The sequence below is a fragment of the Arabidopsis lyrata genome (genome assembly GCF_000004255.2).
Source record: "Arabidopsis lyrata subsp. lyrata unplaced genomic scaffold ARALYscaffold_5, whole genome shotgun sequence".
Classification (NCBI taxonomy): domain Eukaryota; kingdom Viridiplantae; phylum Streptophyta; class Magnoliopsida; order Brassicales; family Brassicaceae; genus Arabidopsis; species Arabidopsis lyrata.
The window spans coordinates 17,001,610-17,023,453 of NW_003302551.1; the positions used below are offsets into that span (position 1 = coordinate 17,001,610).

The 21,844-nt window shown below is 36.7% G+C and overlaps 6 protein-coding genes across 6 annotated transcripts; 2 read left to right on the plus strand and 4 right to left on the minus strand.

Moving 5' to 3' along the window:
* Window positions 1-27: 27 nt before the first annotated feature.
* Window positions 28-1,432, minus strand: LOC9314043 (trihelix transcription factor ASIL1). Its single transcript, XM_021026114.1, has 2 exons — window positions 635-1,432; window positions 28-573 (listed from the first exon to the last, which is right to left on the minus strand). The coding sequence occupies exons 1-2, from the start codon at window positions 1,280-1,282 to the stop codon at window positions 199-201; spliced, it is 1,023 nt and encodes a 340-aa protein (XP_020881773.1). The 5' UTR covers window positions 1,283-1,432; the 3' UTR covers window positions 28-198.
* Window positions 1,433-3,271: 1,839 nt separating this feature from the next.
* LOC9314044 (aspartyl protease AED3) lies at window positions 3,272-5,949 on the minus strand. The gene is made up of 3 exons (XM_002877930.2): window positions 5,348-5,949; window positions 4,152-4,629; window positions 3,272-3,836 (listed from the first exon to the last, which is right to left on the minus strand). Exons 1-3 carry the CDS (start codon window positions 5,789-5,791, stop codon window positions 3,481-3,483), a joined length of 1,278 nt encoding a protein of 425 aa, XP_002877976.1. The 5' UTR covers window positions 5,792-5,949; the 3' UTR covers window positions 3,272-3,480.
* A 1,130-nt stretch (window positions 5,950-7,079) lies between these two features.
* On the plus strand, window positions 7,080-9,236 carry LOC9314045. The gene is made up of 2 exons (XM_021025934.1): window positions 7,080-8,679; window positions 8,780-9,236. Exons 1-2 carry the CDS (start codon window positions 8,366-8,368, stop codon window positions 9,051-9,053), a joined length of 588 nt encoding a protein of 195 aa, XP_020881593.1. The 5' UTR covers window positions 7,080-8,365; the 3' UTR covers window positions 9,054-9,236.
* A 532-nt stretch (window positions 9,237-9,768) lies between these two features.
* Window positions 9,769-12,104, plus strand: LOC9312321 (endochitinase EP3). The gene is made up of 2 exons (XM_021023961.1): window positions 9,769-10,236; window positions 10,515-12,104. The coding sequence occupies exons 1-2, from the start codon at window positions 9,822-9,824 to the stop codon at window positions 10,919-10,921; spliced, it is 822 nt and encodes a 273-aa protein (XP_020879620.1). The 5' UTR covers window positions 9,769-9,821; the 3' UTR covers window positions 10,922-12,104.
* LOC9312322 (protein SHI RELATED SEQUENCE 6) lies at window positions 10,922-12,104 on the minus strand. The gene is made up of 2 exons (XM_021023962.1): window positions 11,384-12,104; window positions 10,922-11,301 (listed from the first exon to the last, which is right to left on the minus strand). Exons 1-2 carry the CDS (start codon window positions 11,727-11,729, stop codon window positions 11,096-11,098), a joined length of 552 nt encoding a protein of 183 aa, XP_020879621.1. The 5' UTR covers window positions 11,730-12,104; the 3' UTR covers window positions 10,922-11,095.
* Window positions 12,105-12,185: 81 nt separating this feature from the next.
* On the minus strand, window positions 12,186-20,926 carry LOC9314046 (beta-galactosidase). Its single transcript, XM_002877932.2, has 17 exons — window positions 20,614-20,926; window positions 20,115-20,354; window positions 19,640-19,786; window positions 18,935-19,013; window positions 18,290-18,473; window positions 18,130-18,195; window positions 17,706-17,945; window positions 17,050-17,256; window positions 16,625-16,928; window positions 16,234-16,393; window positions 15,982-16,090; window positions 15,609-15,744; window positions 14,325-14,380; window positions 13,947-14,246; window positions 13,733-13,855; window positions 12,686-13,357; window positions 12,186-12,545 (listed from the first exon to the last, which is right to left on the minus strand). Exons 1-17 carry the CDS (start codon window positions 20,741-20,743, stop codon window positions 12,375-12,377), a joined length of 3,324 nt encoding a protein of 1,107 aa, XP_002877978.1. The 5' UTR covers window positions 20,744-20,926; the 3' UTR covers window positions 12,186-12,374.
* Between the last annotated feature and the right edge of the window lie 918 nt (window positions 20,927-21,844).

Sequence of the window (21,844 nt, forward strand, 5' to 3'; positions counted from 1 at the left end):
ACACACAAATTTGAGACATTATTGGAATCTATAGCTATGACTGAAGATTGATGATAGTCATAAAACATATATTTGTTGGTGGAAATGTATAAATCGCCATTTATCCCAGGGAACCATTATTGGTCTCTCTGAGAAACTTTGACAAAACACATGGTATGTACACACAACATTTTGAGTCTCCCATAAAAAAAACAGAACTCAATTTCTTCCGATCCTTAATGAAGAATCAACACCTTTGTTCTGTCCAGACGAAGCTGCAACTGCAAAGAGTCTAGCAATCTCTAGCTGTGTATTCGCCATTATCTCCGTTCGTTTCAAATCCATTTCTCCTCTCTTAGCTTCAGCTTCAGCTCTCATTCTCTCTATCTCTTTCATCGTCTCCATTCTTGCTCTCTCAGATCTCATCACCACCTCCGCTAACCACCGTATACTTCCGGCGATCTCTTTCTTCTCTTCTTTATATCTTCTCTTCACTTTCTTCCCTCTCACCTTCGTTTTAACCACCGGCGTACTACTGTCTGTGTCCATCTCCGTCGCTTTTTCCGGCTTTTGCTCCGGCTTGAATCCATCTTCCTACACGCAAAATAATTTCATTAGAAAATCTCCAAAATTTGGTTAATTTAGCTGGCCAGACCTTAGGAATCTTGCCGACGCCGTTGGATCCGTAAGAAATCTGCGGCGGATGGGCCACCACAGGCGACGGCGGCTCGAGTAAGAGCAGAGGAACAGAGCAATTCAGAGGCAGAACAGCCTGAGGCTGAGGTTGAGGTTGAGTACCACGGAGGAGATGATCAAGACGAGGATAAAGAGGCCAAGAGGAGCCATCAGCAGTAGCGGACTCAGAACGGTACCGTTTCTTCATGGACTCGATCTTGTTCTTGCACTGTGTTTGAGTCTTTGGTGACTTGGTTTGAGTGGCGCGTGAGGACACGTGTCTAGCCACGTCTTCCCAGTCTTGACCCTTGAGCTTGGCTCTGTTCCTGAGAACCCATTTTGACTCGTAGGCTTCAAGTAAACTCGAAACAGCTCCTTCGCTCCATTCATCACGCTTTAACCTATCCACAACGACGGAGGAAGCAGAGGGCTTCTTGGATGATTCGTCGTGGTTGAGAGATTTGGGGTTTTCTTGGTTAGAGTCTCCGTTCTCCATATATTTTTTCTTCAGGTGAGTTAAAACAGAGACAAGACCCAAGTGTGATAAAATGAGAAAGAATGAGAAGATTTTTAGCAAGTCGTTTGATAGAGATGGGAACTTTTTGAGAGAGTGAATGGAGTTTAACATATGAGAACTGTGTAAGAATTCGCTGCTGGTCTCAAAACTAACCAATGAGTTTGGGTACACGCGTTTCTTGCATGTTCAATGGTCGTGACTCGTGACTTAAAGCTAAAAAAAATTATGTTTTTTTCTTTTATATTGTTACTGTGATTTTATTCTTTTTTGTCCAATTTATGGTTTGAATAAAAAGATTACAAATACAAACAGAGAAACGCATAATTGCACCGGCTTTTACTTACCTTCACAAAAGTTAGTGGAGCAACCCGTCACACATAATATAGAGGAGAATAAAGAGAAAATTGTGAGAGAGTGGCTTACCATTGAAAAATAGGTTTTACTTTCTTTTATTTGTCAACTTGAAAAAAGGTTTTACTTTTGATTTTATTTTTTGAAAAGGGTTCACAATAATGAATTCAAAATCCTCTGATGCAAATGCTTTTATTCATTTAGCTATAAAACCTTTTTATATGCTTTTTTCTCTTTTTTAGGTATGGTGGAGTGAGTCTGGCTGTTAGCGTTGATGTCAAGCCAAACCGCAAAATCCATTAGGCAAAGATGGTAATGGACCTAATGGAAGTGGGGTTACACTTGTCGCTCTCTCACCCATTCTATTTTCAACTCTTTTTCTTCTCATGTTTGCTCGAAGATCCTATATTCGGAGTTGTTCTTTTTTTACTTATTGAAAGTGTATATCTTGCAAAACATTCAGAAAATTTTCGGGTTAGTGTTCTAAGAGCAACTCCATCAGTAGGTTTTAGATGGGTTTCTCATCAGTCATCACTTAAATTTGAAAAAAAAATATAGAGTAAAGAGAGAAAGAAAGAGTTTTTTTTTCTTTGAGAGACATTTAGATATTCTATTCATATTCAAACAACATATGTCTCTTTCTTATTGCTTTAATTCTTAAAAAAAAAAATTAATTATGTAGTGAAATTATAGTAAAATATTAATATAACCAAAAAAATTACAAACAACTTGATGATTAATTATCAATATATAAAATTGTTGGTTGGATTATATATATCATGTATCCAAACAACTTTATGATTAATTATCTACTATCCATAAAACCAAACACAATTAAAAGATTTTAACATTAATTATAAAATAAAAAAAGATTCATATAATGTTCCACATTTAATGATATAGATATTTAGAAGATTTGATTAAGATTTAAACTTATGATTCTCCTATCATTTTTGTTTGATTTTTTAAAATGTTTTGAATCATCATATAATACGTAAAGTTAAGAAAAAACTCAAAAAAAAATTCTGCATATATTATGATTCAAAATTTTACTTATTTAATGATAAAATATTGTACAAAACACGTACCGTCTAGATGCACCAAAACCCTTAAAAAAGTCTTAATGGGCCTTATCCGGCAAAATGTCTTAACGCTCTAATGCAGAGAAAAAAACTCATTGGTTCTATCTAGCAAACTTTCTTTTGATAAGAGTTCTACAAAGTAAGCATGCAAAATTGTTGGTTTAGACACAATAACAAACTATTACAATGGATTACGATAGAAATGGTGTTTCTATGGTCAAGGCAGTGAGGCATGAGCTTAATTAGGATTGACTACGTCAGAGTCGGACATGGGATCGATGACGCGCACCATGTGATTAAGTCGGAGACAACGCTGCCGAGACAGATCGAGGTGTTTGTAGATGTAATCCATATCAAACATTCCGTTATAAAAAGCTCTGCAAAGTGTTCTGAAATGCGTTTGAGATTTTATTAGAACCCTTGAAATAATCTCTTCCAGTACAAACTCAAAAGGTAGATGCTTCAAATGTTGTTCCATGTCCAAACATAGAGAAAAAATCTCAACCAAACCCTAGAAAATCAGGTAGTTCTTTCTCTTGAGTTACAATGAATTAGCATTGGCAGATAGCTTTTGTTTTTATTCTTCCGAACTTCTAGAGGGGCTTTTAAAGGTTTTGAATTTGATGGTGGATACATTTGATGTTTCCTAGTTAAATTAAAACTCGAATAACAATAGAAGATCTTATGTTCCCTTATTGCGCGCATCCGCAAATTCATGACAATCCTTTTTGAAAACAGAGAATAAAGAAAATCTTAGGAAAGATTTTACAATCATATGAGCTTCAACAAAAATAAATAACTTATATAGTTTCCAAAATTCAAAAGTTCAAAAGGCATTACGAAATTGACCGAAAACAAAACACAATGCTATAAAACTTAGGTGCAAGTTTCACGGGAAATGCCGAGCCTGGAATTTGGAACGTCGATGAGAACACGGTGGTTCTGCTGTTGCATACTAGCGATGACGTTAAGGACAGAGTTAACGTTGGTCGGAGCTGCAGCCATGGCGAGGCAGCTGAGGTTACCTGCGGAGCTGTGGATGAGAAGGTTGTCCGGAGGCAGAGTCACGTTCATTCCGGCGAACATAAACGTCACCGACGGGAACACGACGGAGCCGGAGTAGCATGTGTCGAAACCTCCTAGTGAGGTTGCGTTTGCGTTCTTAACACGTCGCCTGAACTCGTTTCTCATCGCCACGTAAGCTGGTTCGACTAGCCTCGTGTAGACCGTCCCTGCGTACATTCGAAGTGCTTATTATGTTGTTAAAAATCAAATTTCTTTCTAAAATGTAATTTTTATATGAAAGTTTTGGATTAGTCTTTTGTTTTTTGTTTAATTCGTTTTCATTTAATCGATTTTCGTTAAAGGTTCTCTTAAGTAAAATCAAAATTATATAATTTTCGTTAAAGGCTCTCTCACATTTTCTACGTGTGCAGAGCAAGAGCAAATAGGTTACTTCCCTATCACGACTTATCATTCCAAATAAAATAAAATTCATCAGACAGCCAAAAAAAAAAAATTATTAAGGAGGATTGAGAAGTCCATACCGGAGTCAAAGATGGTGCCGGCTCCGGTGGCCGGATCAAAGGCGAGTGCACTTGTAGGAATATCTACAATTTTGTTCCCGACACGAATCCCAACCAAGTTAACATAGTAAAGCGATGATCTTCTAGGGTTCTTTAACAATGGAGTGGTCTTGATCCGGATCGGTTGGTTCTTAGGTCCCAATCTTAGCGATCCGGAGAAATTGCTGGACTTACTATTAGGCAAGCAATACGAGAATGTAGACTGATAAAGATTTTGTGACTGTGAGATTAAAGACAATGGACCACGACCTAAGCCCATGAGTCCTTGCGCTGGCAACGATGTTCCACTAGCTTTGTTGATGCACCCAAAGGTGTAGTTTGGGATGACGTCAGTGGCCAATGTTAGTGTGTCTTGTGTCAGATATGCTTCGATTGCTGAACCACCGTAGGTCATGTTGAAACCACATGATTTGCTTACGGTGCAACTTGGATTTGGAGCCTGCAATTAGAAAACTTTATCGATTAATAAAGAATTGTTTTATCCATCTTGGATCTGGTTATATTAAAATGCTCTACTAACGATATGTTACGTTATTTAATTGTACTTGTAAGTGGCCTTTTTGTATTATAAGCAAAACCTAACTAGCATGACGACAAAGTATATAGATCAAAGTTCAAATTCAACAGTAAAATATGCCCTACTAGTTGGAATTGTATAAATACTATACCCGTGACTTAGACTCATGGTACAAAAACCCGTGACTAGACTTCTCGATCATGGTGTAATAACACGCCAAAACTAAGTTCACATTCACATCTTTTGTGTAGATGCATCCAAAATTTATCAAACCGCCGCGTGAGTCCAGTATTACGCCTGACATTCGGTTCGTTTTTTCTGTTTTGGTTGTTAAAATAATCAAGTCTAAATAATAACCATTTTTTCTCTTTTGATTTGACACATTTATGTTCTGATTAGATCTTGTTTTGAACAATTTAAAAAAAACTATTTATACGTTAGTATAATTTAAATGTTTTTTTTTTTTGTATCTCTATCTAATTCAAAAACTATTTTCCGGTCTATTCAGTACAAAAATATCGTTAAGTATGTATGATTAAAAAAAATTACGTTTAGTTTTCATTTTTCAAGTCCATCCAGAGAAGGCATGCACATATCTAGTTTATTCGGAGGGTTTAACTATAAAGCAATAACTAATTACCTGTTTACACTGAGGAGCTTCGCATTGAAGAGTACGAGACGAGCTTGACTTGGAAGGGTCAAAGAGAACAGAGGAAGAACAGCCAACGCAGCCAGAACAAGGAATCCAAGCAGCGTCATTGCTAGTGTCAAGAGCCACGAGCATGGCCTGAGCCGGTGTCCCGATGTTAGCCCTCACTATATAAGTCGGGCTCTGAACGATGCCGCGACCCGAGGCGATTGGGACTGATGATTTCGTAACACCGGCGAGGCTTGACAAGTATAGGAAACGAGCCTTGTCTTGAAGAAGTGTGTCTGCCCATGAGACAGAGGTTTTGAATGGAGAACATTGACTGTTAATGTGGAACACTCTTAGATCTGAGGAATGGCTCTTTTCATTGCAGTTTATGGATTCAGATTTCAAGATTAAGAGAGAGATTAACAAAATCAAGAGATGGGATCTCATTGTTTAAGATCTTGATTTGGTCTTTGTGGTTTTTAGTGTTTGTAGAGTGAATGTGTGAGTGTGTGTTTATATAGTGAGTGATGATGATGAGTGTGTAGAAAGTAATAAGAATATAAAAATGAAGAGTGGGGTTTTGTTTATCTTAGAGAGAACAGACTGTATTCCATCTCCTATTTTTTCGTTGTTTCTATCTGTTTTTTTGGGTCCACACTAATATTGGCTTTCTCTTCTCTATCGACATGCGCGTTGCTCTCCATCCACAAAAACTCATTACTCAAGGGGTTGTAATTTGTAATTCTGTTTTGTGTATTAGGCAATGTGTTATAGCTGATTTAAGAAAAATAGTGACGCATTCGGAAAAAATCCCATTAAACTGTGTTTAAGTTGTAGCAATTTGATGAAGTATATATCTATATCTACTAAATCAAGAGTTACTTTAACAAAAACTGCCACATTCTTCTTCTGACACGTAGCATAAGTCTCATTTTTTACTCTTTTGCTTTCATTTATACCAACTCTATTACTTTACCTTTTTCTTTTTCACACCTACGGAAAAAAACTGTTGCCAATTTTTTTTTGTTTTTTTTTTTACTTTTTCCACTTTCTTTTTGTCACGATCTCCACCTTTTCCTCTTCTCTCCTCCCAAATACTAATATTAAAAAAAATAAAAACTAAAATTAAATATAATTTTAATTTGTAAAATAAAAATGATAATTGTAAGTTTTTGGGAAAAAATAAAATAGCAATTACTACTTCCGTGCGTAGCACGGGCACATACTAGTGACATACTAAATTACAAGTGTTTTTTCAGTATCGTGGAAATAAAGATCAAACACGAAAATATATCTTGTGGTGATATGTAAAGAGAGTCGACAAGCGTTTTAAAGTTTTCGCATGGAGGCTGGAGCCAACGACGGTAGAGTTTGGAGAAAAATGGACAACGTTTAGAAGCATCCAAAAGCTATTATTTCAAAAAGACTTTGTATTTTTCTATTTTTTCCAGATAGATAACATCACAGATTTCTAATCCCTTATTTGGACTCATCTATCGAATGGTAATCAAACCAAACCGGACATCTAGCCGATTAATCGGTCTATTGATAACCGATGCTCATTCTACCAAAATCGTTACAATTTTGATAAACATCCAATTTAGACAACGATTCTTAGAGGGTATTAAAATACAGAGGAACGTGTGGAGTGATATTGTTTTGAGATCCGAGAAAATGAGTTTGATTTTTTTTTGTTCTCAAAGAAAAAGATCAAAAGTTTCACGTGAGGAGTGGCTAGTGGAAGTCTGGAAGACCGACATAAATGCATTATGTATTGTTGCATATTATGGAATGTATCAAACTACTCAATACTCATTACCATGTGGTGGGTTATATCTCATATTGGCCTCTTCTCCACTATATAGTGCTGTCCATCAATTATTTATTCTCATTTTAAAAAATTTAATTGTGTAAAGTATCTCCATTGTTGTTTGTTTGTTAAGAGTTGAATGTGATATGTCAACATCCTCGATACTAAAATTATTGATATAATTTGGTAGAGTTTTCCTGTGGTGAGGTCTTGAACTAAAGAAGAACTTGACATTTGCATGTAGTTCAGTAGTTGTAGGTAGCTTTGCTTGTTATTTGTCTTCGTTTAGTCACTAGTTTTGTAAGAAAAAAAAAAGTGGTTGCAGAGAAAATGAAAGTTACACAATTTAACAAATTTATAGCCAAAAATGAATGTCTCGTCCGAAACTTACTCCTAAATTTAACCCAAACATCACCTTTGTTCTTAAGCTTACAAACTCACTCTCTTTTGCTCATCACTTCACTTTAAAAAAAAAAAAACAACATCGATTTACTTTCTTCTTAAACTTTTTATGAGATGTGAAATGCACTAATTTTTTTTTTCTTTTTTGTTAATAGAAACAAATTGTTACTGTGTTTATTAATATCAGTGGATATCATAACTCAAGAGTCTAGATAATAACGATATAATTTCTTAAAAATCTTTTTTAAGTGCATTTCGCATAAGTTTTTTTTTTAATTTTTTTTTGTTTTCTTCGCAGAGAATTCTATCTGGTATATCATAACCCATTTTAATGAACAAATATTTGATTTCTTGAATCTTTAATTTAATTCTTTTCCCTCAATTCCCACTTAGTTTGCGTGTACGTCACTTCTAAAATTATGTTAGAATCATCAGTCTATCAGACCTAGACCTTACAGTACACTGGAAAGAGTCCCAAACATAGTAGGAGGAGTCTGAAATTACATTCTTTTTTCTTTTCTTTATATATTCCCAATCATAACTTGGAGTTGTATTAAATGTACCTGAATCACGTGAGAATAAAACGGAGGTTTTTCATACCTTTACAAAAGAAAATGAAAATAAAACAATTCAACTTTTAAGGAAGATCAGAGAAGTAGTTGAGAGCCTTTAATCTAGTAGTTGAGGACTGAGGAGTTTAACTAGTGAGAGGAAGAGGCTCGAGGAGGATCTCTAGCATTATCAAACTCTCTCATCTTCTTTGTGCACTCCAAAAAGTCTTCTCGTCTCTCTTCAATCAATCGCACATAATGGCACATGGAACACCGCTCATTACAAGAAAGAGGATCTGCAACTTATTCTTGATCGTTTGTATCATTGCATGTTTTATTGGTTTGGTCGTTTTTCTATTCATCAACGAATCCAACCGTCCGGCGCCAAAAGTAGAATTAGCTTCTATGGATTTCACGGTGCTTAATATCACACAGACTCGTCTTAGTGCAAAGTGGGATTTGTCCATAAGGATCCCTGAAGATCTTCCTGGTAACTATATATGTCTTCAAGGAGACTTCCAAGCTTCATTTCTTTACAAGAATGTTACTCTTGCTACATCATCTCCACAAAAGTAAGCTATTTATACTTTCTTTATTTTTACTATAACTTAAACCGGTTTTTGTATTTTATATTCATGTTTTCGGAACTAATTAAATCCTCTGTATAACCAGTTACAACAATCTCAAATACCGCTTGCCTCAGCTTCTTAAAGTTTCTGCGGTTGTCTCCGACGAAGATATTGGTTCGATTGGAACATGCAGTATGGAAGATGTCAAAGAGAGGAAGCAAGTAACGTTTGGATCACAGTTTTCTCTTACCGATTGCAGAAAAAAGACGTCAGGAGTTATGAGTTATGCATGCCATGAAGTGACCTTGAGGTTCGAACCCGGATCCGATATGAAGGCGTCTGTGTTTGGGAAGCATCCAAGGTGCAAGAATTTCTGACCAAGTCCACGTCATCACCAGTTTAATGTTAAGTTTACAAAGATTTGACATCTTACCTAGGGGCTTTACTGAATCAAAGATTTAGTTTTATTTGTAATGACTTAAGATTTGGGTAGACTTCAGGGTCTAAAGTTTATCGTCTTGTTTTTTTAATATTTCTTAGGACCTATTAAAAATGTAATGCATGATATAAAAAAAACAAATTATCGTCATATAATCAAAGTGAACTTATAAAAATGACTTGCCTTACTTTTCTTTTGAAATTCTAATGTAAGTAGTATGTTTTGAAATTCTAATGTAAGTAGTATGTTTTGAAATTCTAATGTAAGTAGTATGTTTGTGTTTACATAATTACATCAACAAACGGAAAAAAAAATGTTTGTCTTTAAAGCCATGCAAAAACTAAAAAAAACTAGTGTAATCAGATCAGATAAGTCATAAGTCGTCATAAGTCAGAAAATTCCTTTAATAAATGTGAACTGAAAACACTTTTGTAAAGTCATCAAATAAAAAGGTCAACTGTACAATTAAAAGTCCGCAAACATCTCGATCGTCCAAGGGACGACTTTTCCAAATTGTTAGGCGCTCTTGTATATAACTTTATGAAGAAGATGTAATAGTAGTGGCTCGATCGCGTCCACACATTTACATTGCGACTTTTCTTGCATGCCGTCTCATACACTATATAGAGGCATATTACAATTATCTTCGTTTTAAGACTAGTTCTTGTTTTCTCCATTTTCTCCATTTTCTCTCAACAAAATCAAAATGTTGACTCACACAATTTCTAAAGCCATCTCTTTGGTAACCATTCTATTAGCTCTACAAGCTTTCTATAACACATCAAAGGCTCAAAACTGCGGTTGTTCGTCAGAGCTATGCTGTAGTCAGTTTGGCTTTTGCGGTAACACTTCAGACTATTGTGGTGTAGGTTGCCAACAAGGGCCTTGTTTTGCTCCTCCTCCTGCTAATGGTGTGACTGTGTCTGAGGTTGTTACGCAAGATTTTTTCAATGGAATCATTAGTCAAGCCGCGTCTAGTTGCGCGGGAAATAGTTTTTACAGTCGAGGAGCTTTTCTTGAGGCCTTAGACTCATATTCTCGTTTCGGTAGGGTTGGATCAACCGATGACTCTAGACGTGAGATCGCAGCGTTCTTTGCTCATGTCACGCATGAAACTGGACGTAAGTATATATTAATGCTTCATTTTACTCTTTTTCTTTTATGATGCATACATGCATGTTGAATATATATGAACATACCAAACAGAAAAAAAAAAGAAGATGAAAACGTTAGAACTTGTTTTTGTTTTATAATAATCGTTAGACTAAATAACATGTTTTACTAGATTAGTGATATCTTTTCATCAAATAGTACTTTTGAATCGTCCTATGCTAAAGAAACTTGTAGAGATACTTTGATGCCGCAATATTCGATATAATAGTTTCGGCCTTTGTTTTAGATTTCTGCTACATAGAAGAGATAGACGGAGCCGCAAAGGATTATTGCGATGAGAATGCAACACAATATCCATGCAATCCTAACAAAGGCTATTACGGCCGCGGACCGATTCAACTCTCTTGGAATTTCAACTACGGGCCAGCTGGAACCGCAATTGGTTTCGACGGCCTAAACGCACCGGAAACAGTAGGCACAGATCCAGTCATATCCTTCAAGACCGCCTTGTGGTACTGGACCAATAGGGTTCAGCCTGTTCTATCTCAAGGTTTTGGTGCAACAATCCGAGCCATTAACGGTGCTTTAGAGTGCGACGGGGCCAACACAGCCACCGTTCAAGCTAGAGTTCGTTACTACACGGATTATTGTCGTCAACTTGGCGTTGATCCTGGAAACAACCTCACTTGCTAACAAAAACATGTATTAATTGATCTATTTCTTTGTATACATAAAAAGAAGACAAGCTTTAAGAATGGAATGGCCCATTAATGTATCTGTCCCTTAATGTCGAATATAGAATCCACATAGTTAATAAAAAGACAAAAACAGAGAAACTATATACAGAATCCTATGAAGTAGTTTTCATCATTTTTGAGAAAGACATGGAAAAGCTTTGTTATGATCAACACCATAGTAATGAAGAAAGCCTTTGAAGACATGACCACTTATGGTTACAGTTGCTTGATAACCAATCTCTGCTTGCTCGTTGTTGCTTATCGCTGTTACTCTTGTCCGTTTAAAAACCGCCGGAGCTTCAATTTTCCCCGGTAACCCCTCTTTGAAGCTTCTCTCTGCAATTTTCCACACAAAGACCTCAAATTCAGATTAAAAAAGGATTCTTTTGTGTTCAATTCTAGTTTCAGTTTTCATTACCTTGGCGAGAAGTGGTTGTCGGAAGCAGCGAGACATTAGCGGAACTCTGTTTATCGAGTTTGAGCTTCTTCTTCCTCTCAGAAGGAGAAGATGAAGAACGAGTTGCAGAAGAAGGAATCCACGTGCTCTTCACGTGAGTGACACAGTTGTATCCTCGGCTTTTACAACAAGTTCTACACCTTTCGAACAAACACTCTTTCTTTGCTCTGTTTCCACAGTCTCTGCATACTTTTTCTCCAACTGTGTTGTTGTCTTCCACCGCCGCTATGTTTACCGGAGAAGGAGACAGCCGTGTTGTTATCTGCGGTGGTGGAGGTAAGAGAATGATGTTTCGAAGACCTAACATGTAGTCTGGAGTACTGATTCCAACGGCGGAATCAGGTGGGATTGAGACGGCGGCGAAAGGTGTTGAAGATGATGATGGTTGTGGTGGTGGTGGCCATGAGAGGGAAGAAGGTGGATTTGCCACTGTGGCAGAAGTAATATAAAAGCGCGTGGAGGCTAATCTAGTAGGTGGAGCTTAGCTATGGAGGAGTCTAGTGAGAGTAGTGAGAAACAGAGAGAGAGCAATAGGATGAGTGAAAAAGAAAGTATTTTATTTTTCGGTTTTTGACAGAGTTTTGTGGTCACATGTCTAATGGTTAAAAATGGTCTGCAGAAAATGAAATAATTATCTTTTCGAATTGGGTGGTCCACTTCATTGGGAAAGCACCCGTCTAAATCGGCTTTTATATCCCACCCACTTTGTGGGTCTCTCTCTATGTGCTTAAGCTTTGATGGCATAGATTTCTCAAGAGATCTGTTTGGTATGGATAGTTTGTACTTTGTACTTTGTATTACACCAGGGATAAAAACTATCACAAAGAGATTATGGAATCGAATGTTTCAGTTTATTTAGGTTTTTCACTTGAGGAATCTAACTTCGAAACATTGCAACACTCTCAAGTCTAGTTGTTGTTATAGCATTCAACTTATAGGCAAGAAGATATTTCTAGCAGGGAAGTTGGTCCTTGTAGATGTCCAAGACCGAAGTGGATGCAGTAATTGGGCACAACCTTAGAGAGAATGAATATGGTTTGGGTGGAATCAGATACTTATCGTGAACACATGGAGTCCAGCTATCATCTCCCCCAAGACCCATGTGTTTGTGGTCCAGATGCACCTGCACAATAATCACCATTCAAATGAGCTAACCAAATGCCAATTGATACTCAGGTGCTTGATCAGTCGCTTCCATTCTTGAATTCAAATATAAGCTGGTCAAGAGGATCAAGAGATTGAGGAAAAGATAAATATTACTACCTCGATGTTTTGTCCTTTGATAAGATCCTCTTCATGCGTTGCACGATTAAGCTCACCTGTTGTATAGTAACTAGCATTCATCTGCATTGGGGAAGAGTTACCATATGTTGAAGCATATATTCCTACACCATCTTTGTTTCGGAATGTCACCCACCTAACATCTGTTCTACCACCACTTTCTCCTGGAACAATATAAGGGACATGCATGTCTCCAACATTGTGTTCATATATGGCCACATGGGCTGCTGCTTTTCGGTCTGGGTAACACTCAAATGGACCTTTGCCATACCATTCTACACGGTCCAGTGTTTTTTCAATGTGAAATTCTATACCTACACGTGGTAGCGGTGGAAGATCAGAGTTTGGTTCTACAGACCAATTGGTGATGATATCTCCGGAACCATAGATCAGATATGTAACATTGACTTTGAATAAGGCATCTGTCTTTGAAGAGACAGAAGCTGAAGAACCAAGGTATATGAACTCTATCTCTACGGCTTTATCAGTGATGCTCTTCACTGAACAGCTTTCAACAAGGAACTCCACATTATCCAACTGTGCTGCTTTCCATCTCAAAAAATAACTAGAGTCACCTCCACCTTTATCATTGTCTGTAGGTGCTCGCCAAAAGCATGGCAGTATATCTTCCTTCATAAGGAGAACTCCTTGAATCTGTCATTTTTGATATAAGTATAAGAACATAAACATCCTCGCTAAATCTGAAAAAGTGTATGCATAACTTCTTCAAGATTGAATCTATTGTTTTAATTTTACGTTTTGTACTTTTCTCTGCCTAGCTAGTTAGATTCCTTTTTCCTATGGTAGTTCTTTCTTTTCAACAACTATGTACTCAGTATAACCCGAATGCGTTTAAATAAATCAGGAAAGTGGTTACAACCGGTTATATCAAACTTTCGATCCCAACAGTATCGTTTACTTGAGGAACCTATATGCCTACAGTATGTAAGACTTCTTCCATATAGTTTTATGCATTAAGAAATTGTTTAAGAGCTTCCCAATCAAGAAATAAAACAGAAAAGAACATACCTTCCAACCTTCAATAGCTCCTTTTCGGACATTTATCATTAGCTCCCATGAATCTTGCTGGCTGATCTTAATGAAATCTCCAACAGTTTCACAAGTGATAATAGTGTCTGTCTTTTTTATCGCCTAGAGTAGGAGGTTACTTAAAGTTTTCAGGACTTCATGAATTAGAGATCTTTCCAAAAGAAATATGACTTGTAGAGGATGTGGGAAATACCTGCGGTATTATTTGTCTCTTTGCTGGTAAAGGAATCTGCGTTGAAGACAAAAGATGACCAGCTTCAAGCGAACGAGTAGGATTTAGAAGCTTGGCATTTATTGTCAGAAACAATTCTCCAGCATTTGAGTCATTCCAGAAGGAAAACCATGGACCTGACTTCCACTCTATCTCAAAACTATTTTGTGGCTTTATCACAGGAATAGAGAGAGTTCCAGATCCAAGTTCAAGACCGTCCCCATGAATTTTCCAACTAAACTCCAATTCTTCTGTTGTGTGGAAAAAGTAAGTGTTTGCAACCTGCAAAGATTAAGTTTGAGCTACATAGATAGTATTAAAACCAAAGCCAACTGAAGTGATGTATATATTAAATTGTACCTTTATCAAGCCATCCGTCAATGAAACCTTGATTGGTTGATAGCAATGCTTAACCTCTTAAGCAACACAAAGACATGATGCAAACAGAAGAAATCAGTGCCATTTGAACATGTATCATGGTCAAGTATTCAGAAAAAGGGAAACATATGTGATACGTTTTAGATTTATATTCCTTAACTTCAATTTCTTGATTTAGGAAAATATTTAAGATTTCCATTTCTCTACTAATTTTTTTTTACCTAGAATGCTTTTCTATTACGTTTTGGTACATAAGTAAGGATGAGATTTCGTCTGTGATATACTCATCTAGGGTAGAGAGAGCGTTGGAGAAAAGCTTTTAAGCTTTCTTACAGGCTTTGCCAAGAGAAACGTTTCTAACAGAATTTGATGATATAGTGCTGTTTCAATAAAGAAGAGTTTTCGGTTTTCTTTCGTGATTCTTAAACTCTACCAATTGGTCCGACCTAACAACGGACAAATGCCAAAAGATATGACTACTACTCGAACAGAGAGAAGTGTGGACGCGTTAGAGAAGAATCACAAAATTCTGTGTGAAAAGTTGGATAGTATTCAAGCTGGTTTGAAGGATGTTTCAGATGCAATTTTGAGTTTGACAACAATGGTTGCTGCAATTCAAGGGGACACGGTATCTGAAGTATCTCAAGAAACATCTGCAGATTCTACCGTGGTCCATATAAACAACAACCACTGTGCCATAAACGGCGACAAATATGTTAACGAGGGTCAAGCAACAGAGATTCCCAACTTAGATACAGAGGAAAAAGCTGTCTTATTGAATCTCCAACCTCAAGTTCCTGTGGAACGTTGGCCCAAAGTTGTTTGTGGAAAACAACAAAAGTTAACAGATGTTCCGCCTTATTTGGATTTTGATGAGGATGATTTCATTGTTTTGGGAGGGCTTGCTTTGGAATGAACTCTGAGTCCAGCCTTGAGGACAAGGCTGTTTTTCAAGCATTCAGCAATGATACGTAATGTATTAGGTTTTAAATTACAATTTATACTTCGCTATTTACGAAGTTATTCATTTTTTTTACTAGAGTGCTTTGCTTTTAAGGTTTACTATATATATAAGAATGAGATCTCAGTTGTGAGACTCATCCAAGCTAGAGAGAGCTTGGGTTTCAACAGAGGAAAAAGATGTAAAGCTTAGTTATTGGCTTTCCCGATGGACATGTTTGTAACGAGTTAGGTTCTATGGTTCATTTGCTTCTAACGATGGAAAAGCTTCAAGTTTTTTAATTCTTAGCTATATCAAAATGTTACCATGGAGTGCTGGATGAGGAGTTCGGTCAGGCCATATAAGCCCATTGAGACAGAAGTTCAAATCATTAGGCTGGTCACCAAAGTCCCCTCCATATGCCCAACGCTTAATGCCATCTGACCCCAGTTTCAATAGCCCCTAAATGATAGAAGAAGACTAATATTTAAATACAGATTAGCCAAGAAAAGTGCATATTAATTTTTATACATGGATTTGGCTGACCATAGGATCTTACCAAAGATTTAATTTCTCTTTATGTAACAAGAATAAGAACTTTCAGATCATTGATAAGAGAAGGGATTAACAGGTTTAATTTAGTTGTTATGGGCATACTATTGTACGAAGAATCAGCTTATACTATTTCAAGATATGAACCTGGTCAACCCAGTCCCATATGAAACCTCCTTGCAGGCCAAAGGTATTGTCAATTGCATCCCAGTACTCATCTATATTCCCGTTGCTGTTACCCATAGCATGTTGATACCTGCGTTTTGTTAAGAAGAAATCTCTCAAGTAAACACAAAAGAAACATGAAATCTAAACAATGATATAATAAATTGTCACTATATGATGCCAAATGCAATTCAGGAAAAGTGAAAGAAGTCTGAAGAAATTGATCTAACATACTCGCATAATATCAACGGTCGTGATTCATTTTGATCAAGTGCAATCTTGATGATGTCCCAAACCCGCATGTACATAGGGCAGACTATATCAGTAGAACTTGTTCTGGAACCACCACCTTCATAGTGCACCAACCGTGAGGGGTCCTTTTCCCTAATCCAACCTGTTCCACAAGTTCAACAACAATAGCTGTAAGATAAAATCGATATGCAAGTTAATTCTCTATCAGGATTGTAAGTAACATGGATCAAAGCTTATTCAAAATGTTCTTCACATAAGCTCTTACTTCAGCATTGGCCAGATACAACCTATAGATTATCTTACAAATATACTATAACGATAAGATATAAGTAGTGTTCATTCCAATAGTACAATTTTCAACTGGACTGCATACCTGCCATAGCAGAATGATTAGGCCCATAGCCAGCCTCATTTCCCAGTGACCAAGAAATTATGCATGTATGGTTTTTGTCTCTTTCAACCATCCCAACTACTCGATCCAGCATAGCGGCTGCCCAGCTTGGCTCTTTCGCAGGGTGCTTCAGATGCCCAGAGAGATCAAAACCGTGTGTCTCTATATTGGCTTCATCGATCATGTACATGCCGAACAAATCACATAATTCATACCAGCGGGGATGTTGAGGATAATGACTGTTTCGCACCGCATTGATATTATATTCTTTCATCATGATTAAATCCTGGGAACAGGGCAAGGGGTAAATCAAAATCCCAATAGAGTACACAAGTTAGATAGTGGTATCCTAAGTAAACCATGGAAGGGAGAAAGCATAGCTGGACAAGAAAAAAAAACCATGTTACCTTGACCATGCAGGCCTCTATATTGGTCTTCCCAACACGTGGATGGTGCTCATGCCTGTTTACACCTTTTATCACGACTGGGTGCCCATTAACAAGAAGCTGTTTGAAGGCCTTTGAAACTTGCCGAATGCCAACAATGCTTGATTCAGAATCAAGGACTTTCCCAGATGTATCTTTTAGAGTTAAAACGAGGATGTAAACATTTGGCTGTGCACAAACAAAAATAAAATAAGAAAAATATGAGCTAGTAACATAAAAATTATAACGACTTACATCAGAACACAATACTTCACAGACACATTTCATTTCAAATCTCATTACATCTTTGTTCTAATTTATCTTCACAGAACACAGTGTTCCATGCTTACTAAGATAAAAGTACTTGATTAAGATCTGGCACGACAATCCTACATAGGTTTGGGCAAAGATCCCAGCATTGGAAATAGATAACAATTAGAACAATACCCAGATCAAATTCAATGAACTAGACACATACGAATACATGATCAAATTATCACATTAGCAGGATTTCAATCCATATTTTCCTTAATAGCTCCAGCAGATAGACAAGACTAATACATCACTTTTTTTAATAGTAGACTACTGCATGTCTGGGAAGCAAAGCCAAAATGGGCTATAGAAAATGAGCTGCTTACTTGTTCAGCTGACCAGAGATTTGGCGAATCCAGTTTTCCCTCAAGCAAATAACCATGAAATCCAAGAGTTGGGCTTGGAGAAGGATTAAGCTTCAAATGAGCCACCTTGGGAGAAAGTTCACAATTAAATCCTTCAGAGTTGTACCAATTTTTAGTATCAAATACGGCAGCCTCTATGATGAAGTTAGAAAGAACAAGATGCTTTGAGGACTCCTGCATATTGTCTATCTTCACTTCAACCTGCAAGATTATAAACAATGAAACTTAAACATAAAAAGTGCACACACTACTTAAATAATACCGAAAGAAGAGCAGGTAAATACACAGCAAGGTAAGAGTCAAGTGAAAAAAACCAGAAAATTATTTCGAGGCACATGAATAAGTGGATTGTATCAACTGAAACTACTTCGATAGAATATACTACCTGGATGTCTGCGTAGGAAAAGTCATCTGCCAATTTTGACTTGAAAAAGTAGTCAGCAATGAATACCTGCATACAGAAGTTAATCAATTCAATGGCCGTATATAGTGGAGAAGAAAAATAAATTGACATACACTCTGGTTAACGAAACTAGAGGGAAAACCTTGGGCTTTGCTAACAAAAGCACATCTCGATGAATACCAGACAACCACCAATGATCTTGGTCTTCAAGGTATGAACCATCACTCCATCTAAAGACTTGAACAGCAAGAACATTTTGTTTCCCCGAGTCCCATGGATAGCAATAATCAGATATTTCAAATTCAGCCGGTAACCTGCTGTCTTGACTGGTTTAAGAGAAAAGGGAAAATTAGTTTGGTAAGGTATTACTTATGAACTTTACTGTCAAACACAAAATAGGTGCTAGAACATAAACAAAGTTGAAATGAGACTAGTCTTTGTATCTCATGATTTGACTAGAACCCTGGCTATAGCTAAAGATAGTATTCTGAGTTAGATGTTTTGTGATTAGCTAACCAAAGCGAAGTATTTACAGCACACAAAAAACTAGTTTTACAGTAAATGCAGTATTATTCTTATGTTTCCAAGTAAATTTGGCTTCGTTTTAAGAAATAGAAATGGATTGGAAGTTGAAATATTCAAATTTCAGCATATCTTTTCTATCAATTCTTATATATAGCACATTTCCTTGACTAGGCATTTTGGACTCAAGCTGGCTCAGAAGACAGACTTTGCCTCTATATACTAGTACACGACATTAATAGAGACAGAAGTGTATATGTCACACCTGTACCCAACAGGGTTGCCATTTATCCAAGCAAAGAATGCGGAGTCTACAGCTTCAAAGTGAAGAAGTATTCTTCTGTCTGCCAAAAAAGACGCAACATTATTCAGAAAAGCAAGGAAAAGTGAAAAGGAATATTATACAGAAATATCATCCAGGGAAAGTTGTTCACATTTTCACTTATACCTAACATGTGAAAAGCACAATATTAGTGGTCATTTAGTCATTTACATTGCATGCTGAACTTAGCATCTTTGCTACAAGTTCGAAAACAAACTCTTCAAAATTAAACTATAACGCTAACTTTTAAAGTATATTTCACTAGTCTCTCTAGCAGTAAGAAAGTTGGACAAGGCTCAAAATGGAAGAGGCATGCTTATCGAAACAAACTATGGCCCATTGCAGTTAATCTTGAGAAAAAACAGTACTGTTAACCATTAAAGAGTAATGTTGCTGTTATTCAATAAAAAGTATTTCTGTACATTAGACCTTAAAACGAAAATGAGAAAGAATAAAACTTGGTTAAATAATCCTTTCAAAGATTAAAAGATAAAGTTGGCTACTTGCATCCAATTATATGAAAATACATTGTATTAATCTCAATCTCAGGCCGTTACCTGGATAATGAAATTAACACATGTAAAACAAGAGTATGAAAAGATATGGAACATAAAAATTTATTTTCATTGGTTAGATATGTTTACATACCCTTCCACTCTTTGGGAATCTGGAAGTAGGTTCTGTAGCAACCAGTAGGATTATCCTCAGGAACATGAGGCGGGTCATTCGGGAAAGGGTACACCACATTGGTATAGATAGGCCGATCAAATCCATGACACTGCCAATTGGAAGGAACTGCAGAACGAAGGAAGTAATTCAAAATTTGCAAGACACCAGAAGATTGTCAACCGAACCAAGTCTCACGTTCTGTTATACAAGTGAGACTTGCAAGTTGAAACACAAGTTACACAACAGCAACCAGTATATTATTGGCGGAAGCAACTCTCAGATTACAGAATTATAACACCCTTAACCATCTGGAAAATCTATCACACCATCATTTTCATTCTAAGCATTACAAGAATACATGACAAGCTACTAGTATAATTGATTGATCTCAGGAATCAAGAAAATCTAAACAAACTGAGATATGAAAACTGTAGAGAAAAGATCAGAAACCGACCGGGTAAAGCGTTCCAGTCTGAATCAGGGAATGCAGGATCATAAAATTTGTCAGGAACATTTGCAGGTTTAGGAGCCAAGAAAAACTTCCAGTAACCAGATAAAGACTTAACAAAGGGCAAGCCATCAACCCAAAAAGCAGCGCTATCAAGAGCAGCTTGAACAGCATCATCATTCCAAACAGCAGATCTTGATACGGTGAGATCCACGTTATTGCGCTGATACCAGTACCTCAAAGCCCCTATACACAATCATATAAAATTTCACTCTCCACTAAGTTAATAACAAGTTAAAACCAGACTCAAAACGGAGATGAGTTGTACAGAACCAAAAGACCCGAACTTTAGCTATCATGAGCAAAGATAATATAGAGAGAGAAGAAATTCAATTGAAAAGGATCATTCTTTACAAGCAATTTGGCAAAAGAAACGTCAAAATCTCTCGATTAAGTAAGTAATTGAGTGAGAGTATTAAGAAGAAAGCATGAGTTTTTAGGGTACCTTGGACGGATTCATGGCAACGCAAGGTGACATGAGGATCTCTCTTGCGCCACTTGAAAAGGGTCTGATCCTCCCAAACTCTATACCCATTTTCAGAAGGAATAATCATTTGGGTCGCTAATGAAACCATGCTTACTTACTTACTAGCTGTGAATTTACGGAACAGAGGAGAATGAATGATTCGTCGTGTAAGGTCGCCAAGGAAGGATCAAAGTTGATCCATTTCTGTGATTTGTCGATGGAACGAACATAGGCAAGAGAAAGTGAGAAACACAACACTGAGAATATCCAATCCTACTACTTCACAAAACGACAAATGCCACGTGGCGTCGTGTTCGCATGATTACGTCTATGATCAAAACTCAATTAATGATGAAATGGGTTGTCACCATTTTTTAAAAAATTATTTGTAAAAAAGGTCCATTTTCAAGAAAAAATAATAATCCCACATTACAATATAGCATTTTCGAGGAAAATTATGTAAATTAGGGTCTAAATAATTAAATTTTAATCTAAATGAGATTCAAAATATCATAATGTTTGTTCATCATCATTCATCAATATCAAGATGAAGAAGCAATGAAAGATGCCTTTTCTGCAAGGTCTACATCGATACGATTACAACCAAAGTAGTCAAGAAACCTTCAGGCCATACACATCGGTGCACTCAATGGCCGCGTATGAGTAATAAATAAAAGAAAAATAATTGAAATATTGTCTCTTTTTTCCCACCCGGGTGTAACTTTACACTCGGATGTAACACTCTTTTTCTCTCTCTTTTTTTTCTCTCTCTTTTCTCTTTTGCTTTAAATTATAATAATAAAAAAATACTTACACCCACACAAACACATTTGCCACTGCTGATGCTCTCAGGCTTTGCACCAAAAGTAACAATATCATTCACACTCATAGCAACCTGGAACCAAAAGTAAAGCAAACCATGAGTGTGTTGTTTGGGTTTAGAAAAAAGAAACATATAAGTCCCATATTTGTTACCAAGTCGATTCCAACAGTTTCATGAATTCCGGTCTCCAATGCCAATTAAAGTTTAGTCCCTACACCATCCATACCCATTACGAGATAAACCTCACCTGCTCAAACAAAACATTAGAACGAACAAGAACTCTCAACATTCAGTTGAAATTTTGCAGTTTTTTTTTTTAGTAGTATATACTAAATAACTACGAAATTCATATACTATTAGAATATGGGCTTCCAACTCAAAATCAAT

What these genes read in the sequence shown, in the direction of transcription:
- LOC9314043 (XM_021026114.1), bottom strand. Translation starts at nt 1,282, where the DNA reads ATGTTAAACTCCATTCACTCTCTCAAAAAGTTCCCATCTCTATCAAAC. An exon ending in GCGTCGGCAAGATTCCTAAG is followed by an intron (nt 574 to 634) that starts GTCTGGCCAGCT and finishes TTTTGCGTGTAG; the next exon opens with GAAGATGGATTCAAGCCGGA.
- LOC9314044 (XM_002877930.2), bottom strand. Translation starts at nt 5,791, where the DNA reads ATGAGATCCCATCTCTTGATTTTGTTAATCTCTCTCTTAATCTTGAAA. An exon ending in AAGCTCCTCAGTGTAAACAG is followed by an intron (nt 4,630 to 5,347) that starts GTAATTAGTTAT and finishes TTCTAATTGCAG; the next exon opens with GCTCCAAATCCAAGTTGCAC. An exon ending in CGGCACCATCTTTGACTCCG is followed by an intron (nt 3,837 to 4,151) that starts GTATGGACTTCT and finishes GAATGTACGCAG; the next exon opens with GGACGGTCTACACGAGGCTA.
- LOC9314045 (XM_021025934.1), top strand. Translation starts at nt 8,366, where the DNA reads ATGGCACATGGAACACCGCTCATTACAAGAAAGAGGATCTGCAACTTA. An exon ending in GCTACATCATCTCCACAAAA is followed by an intron (nt 8,680 to 8,779) that starts GTAAGCTATTTA and finishes CTGTATAACCAG; the next exon opens with TTACAACAATCTCAAATACC.
- LOC9312321 (XM_021023961.1), top strand. Translation starts at nt 9,822, where the DNA reads ATGTTGACTCACACAATTTCTAAAGCCATCTCTTTGGTAACCATTCTA. An exon ending in TGTCACGCATGAAACTGGAC is followed by an intron (nt 10,237 to 10,514) that starts GTAAGTATATAT and finishes CCTTTGTTTTAG; the next exon opens with ATTTCTGCTACATAGAAGAG.
- LOC9312322 (XM_021023962.1), bottom strand. Translation starts at nt 11,729, where the DNA reads ATGTTAGGTCTTCGAAACATCATTCTCTTACCTCCACCACCGCAGATA. An exon ending in GACAACCACTTCTCGCCAAG is followed by an intron (nt 11,302 to 11,383) that starts GTAATGAAAACT and finishes GGAAAATTGCAG; the next exon opens with AGAGAAGCTTCAAAGAGGGG.
- LOC9314046 (XM_002877932.2), bottom strand. Translation starts at nt 20,743, where the DNA reads ATGGTTTCATTAGCGACCCAAATGATTATTCCTTCTGAAAATGGGTAT. An exon ending in TTTCCTACGCAGACATCCAG is followed by an intron (nt 17,946 to 18,129) that starts GTAGTATATTCT and finishes ATAATCTTGCAG; the next exon opens with GTTGAAGTGAAGATAGACAA. An exon ending in TAGAGGCCTGCATGGTCAAG is followed by an intron (nt 16,929 to 17,049) that starts GTAACATGGTTT and finishes CCCTGTTCCCAG; the next exon opens with GATTTAATCATGATGAAAGA.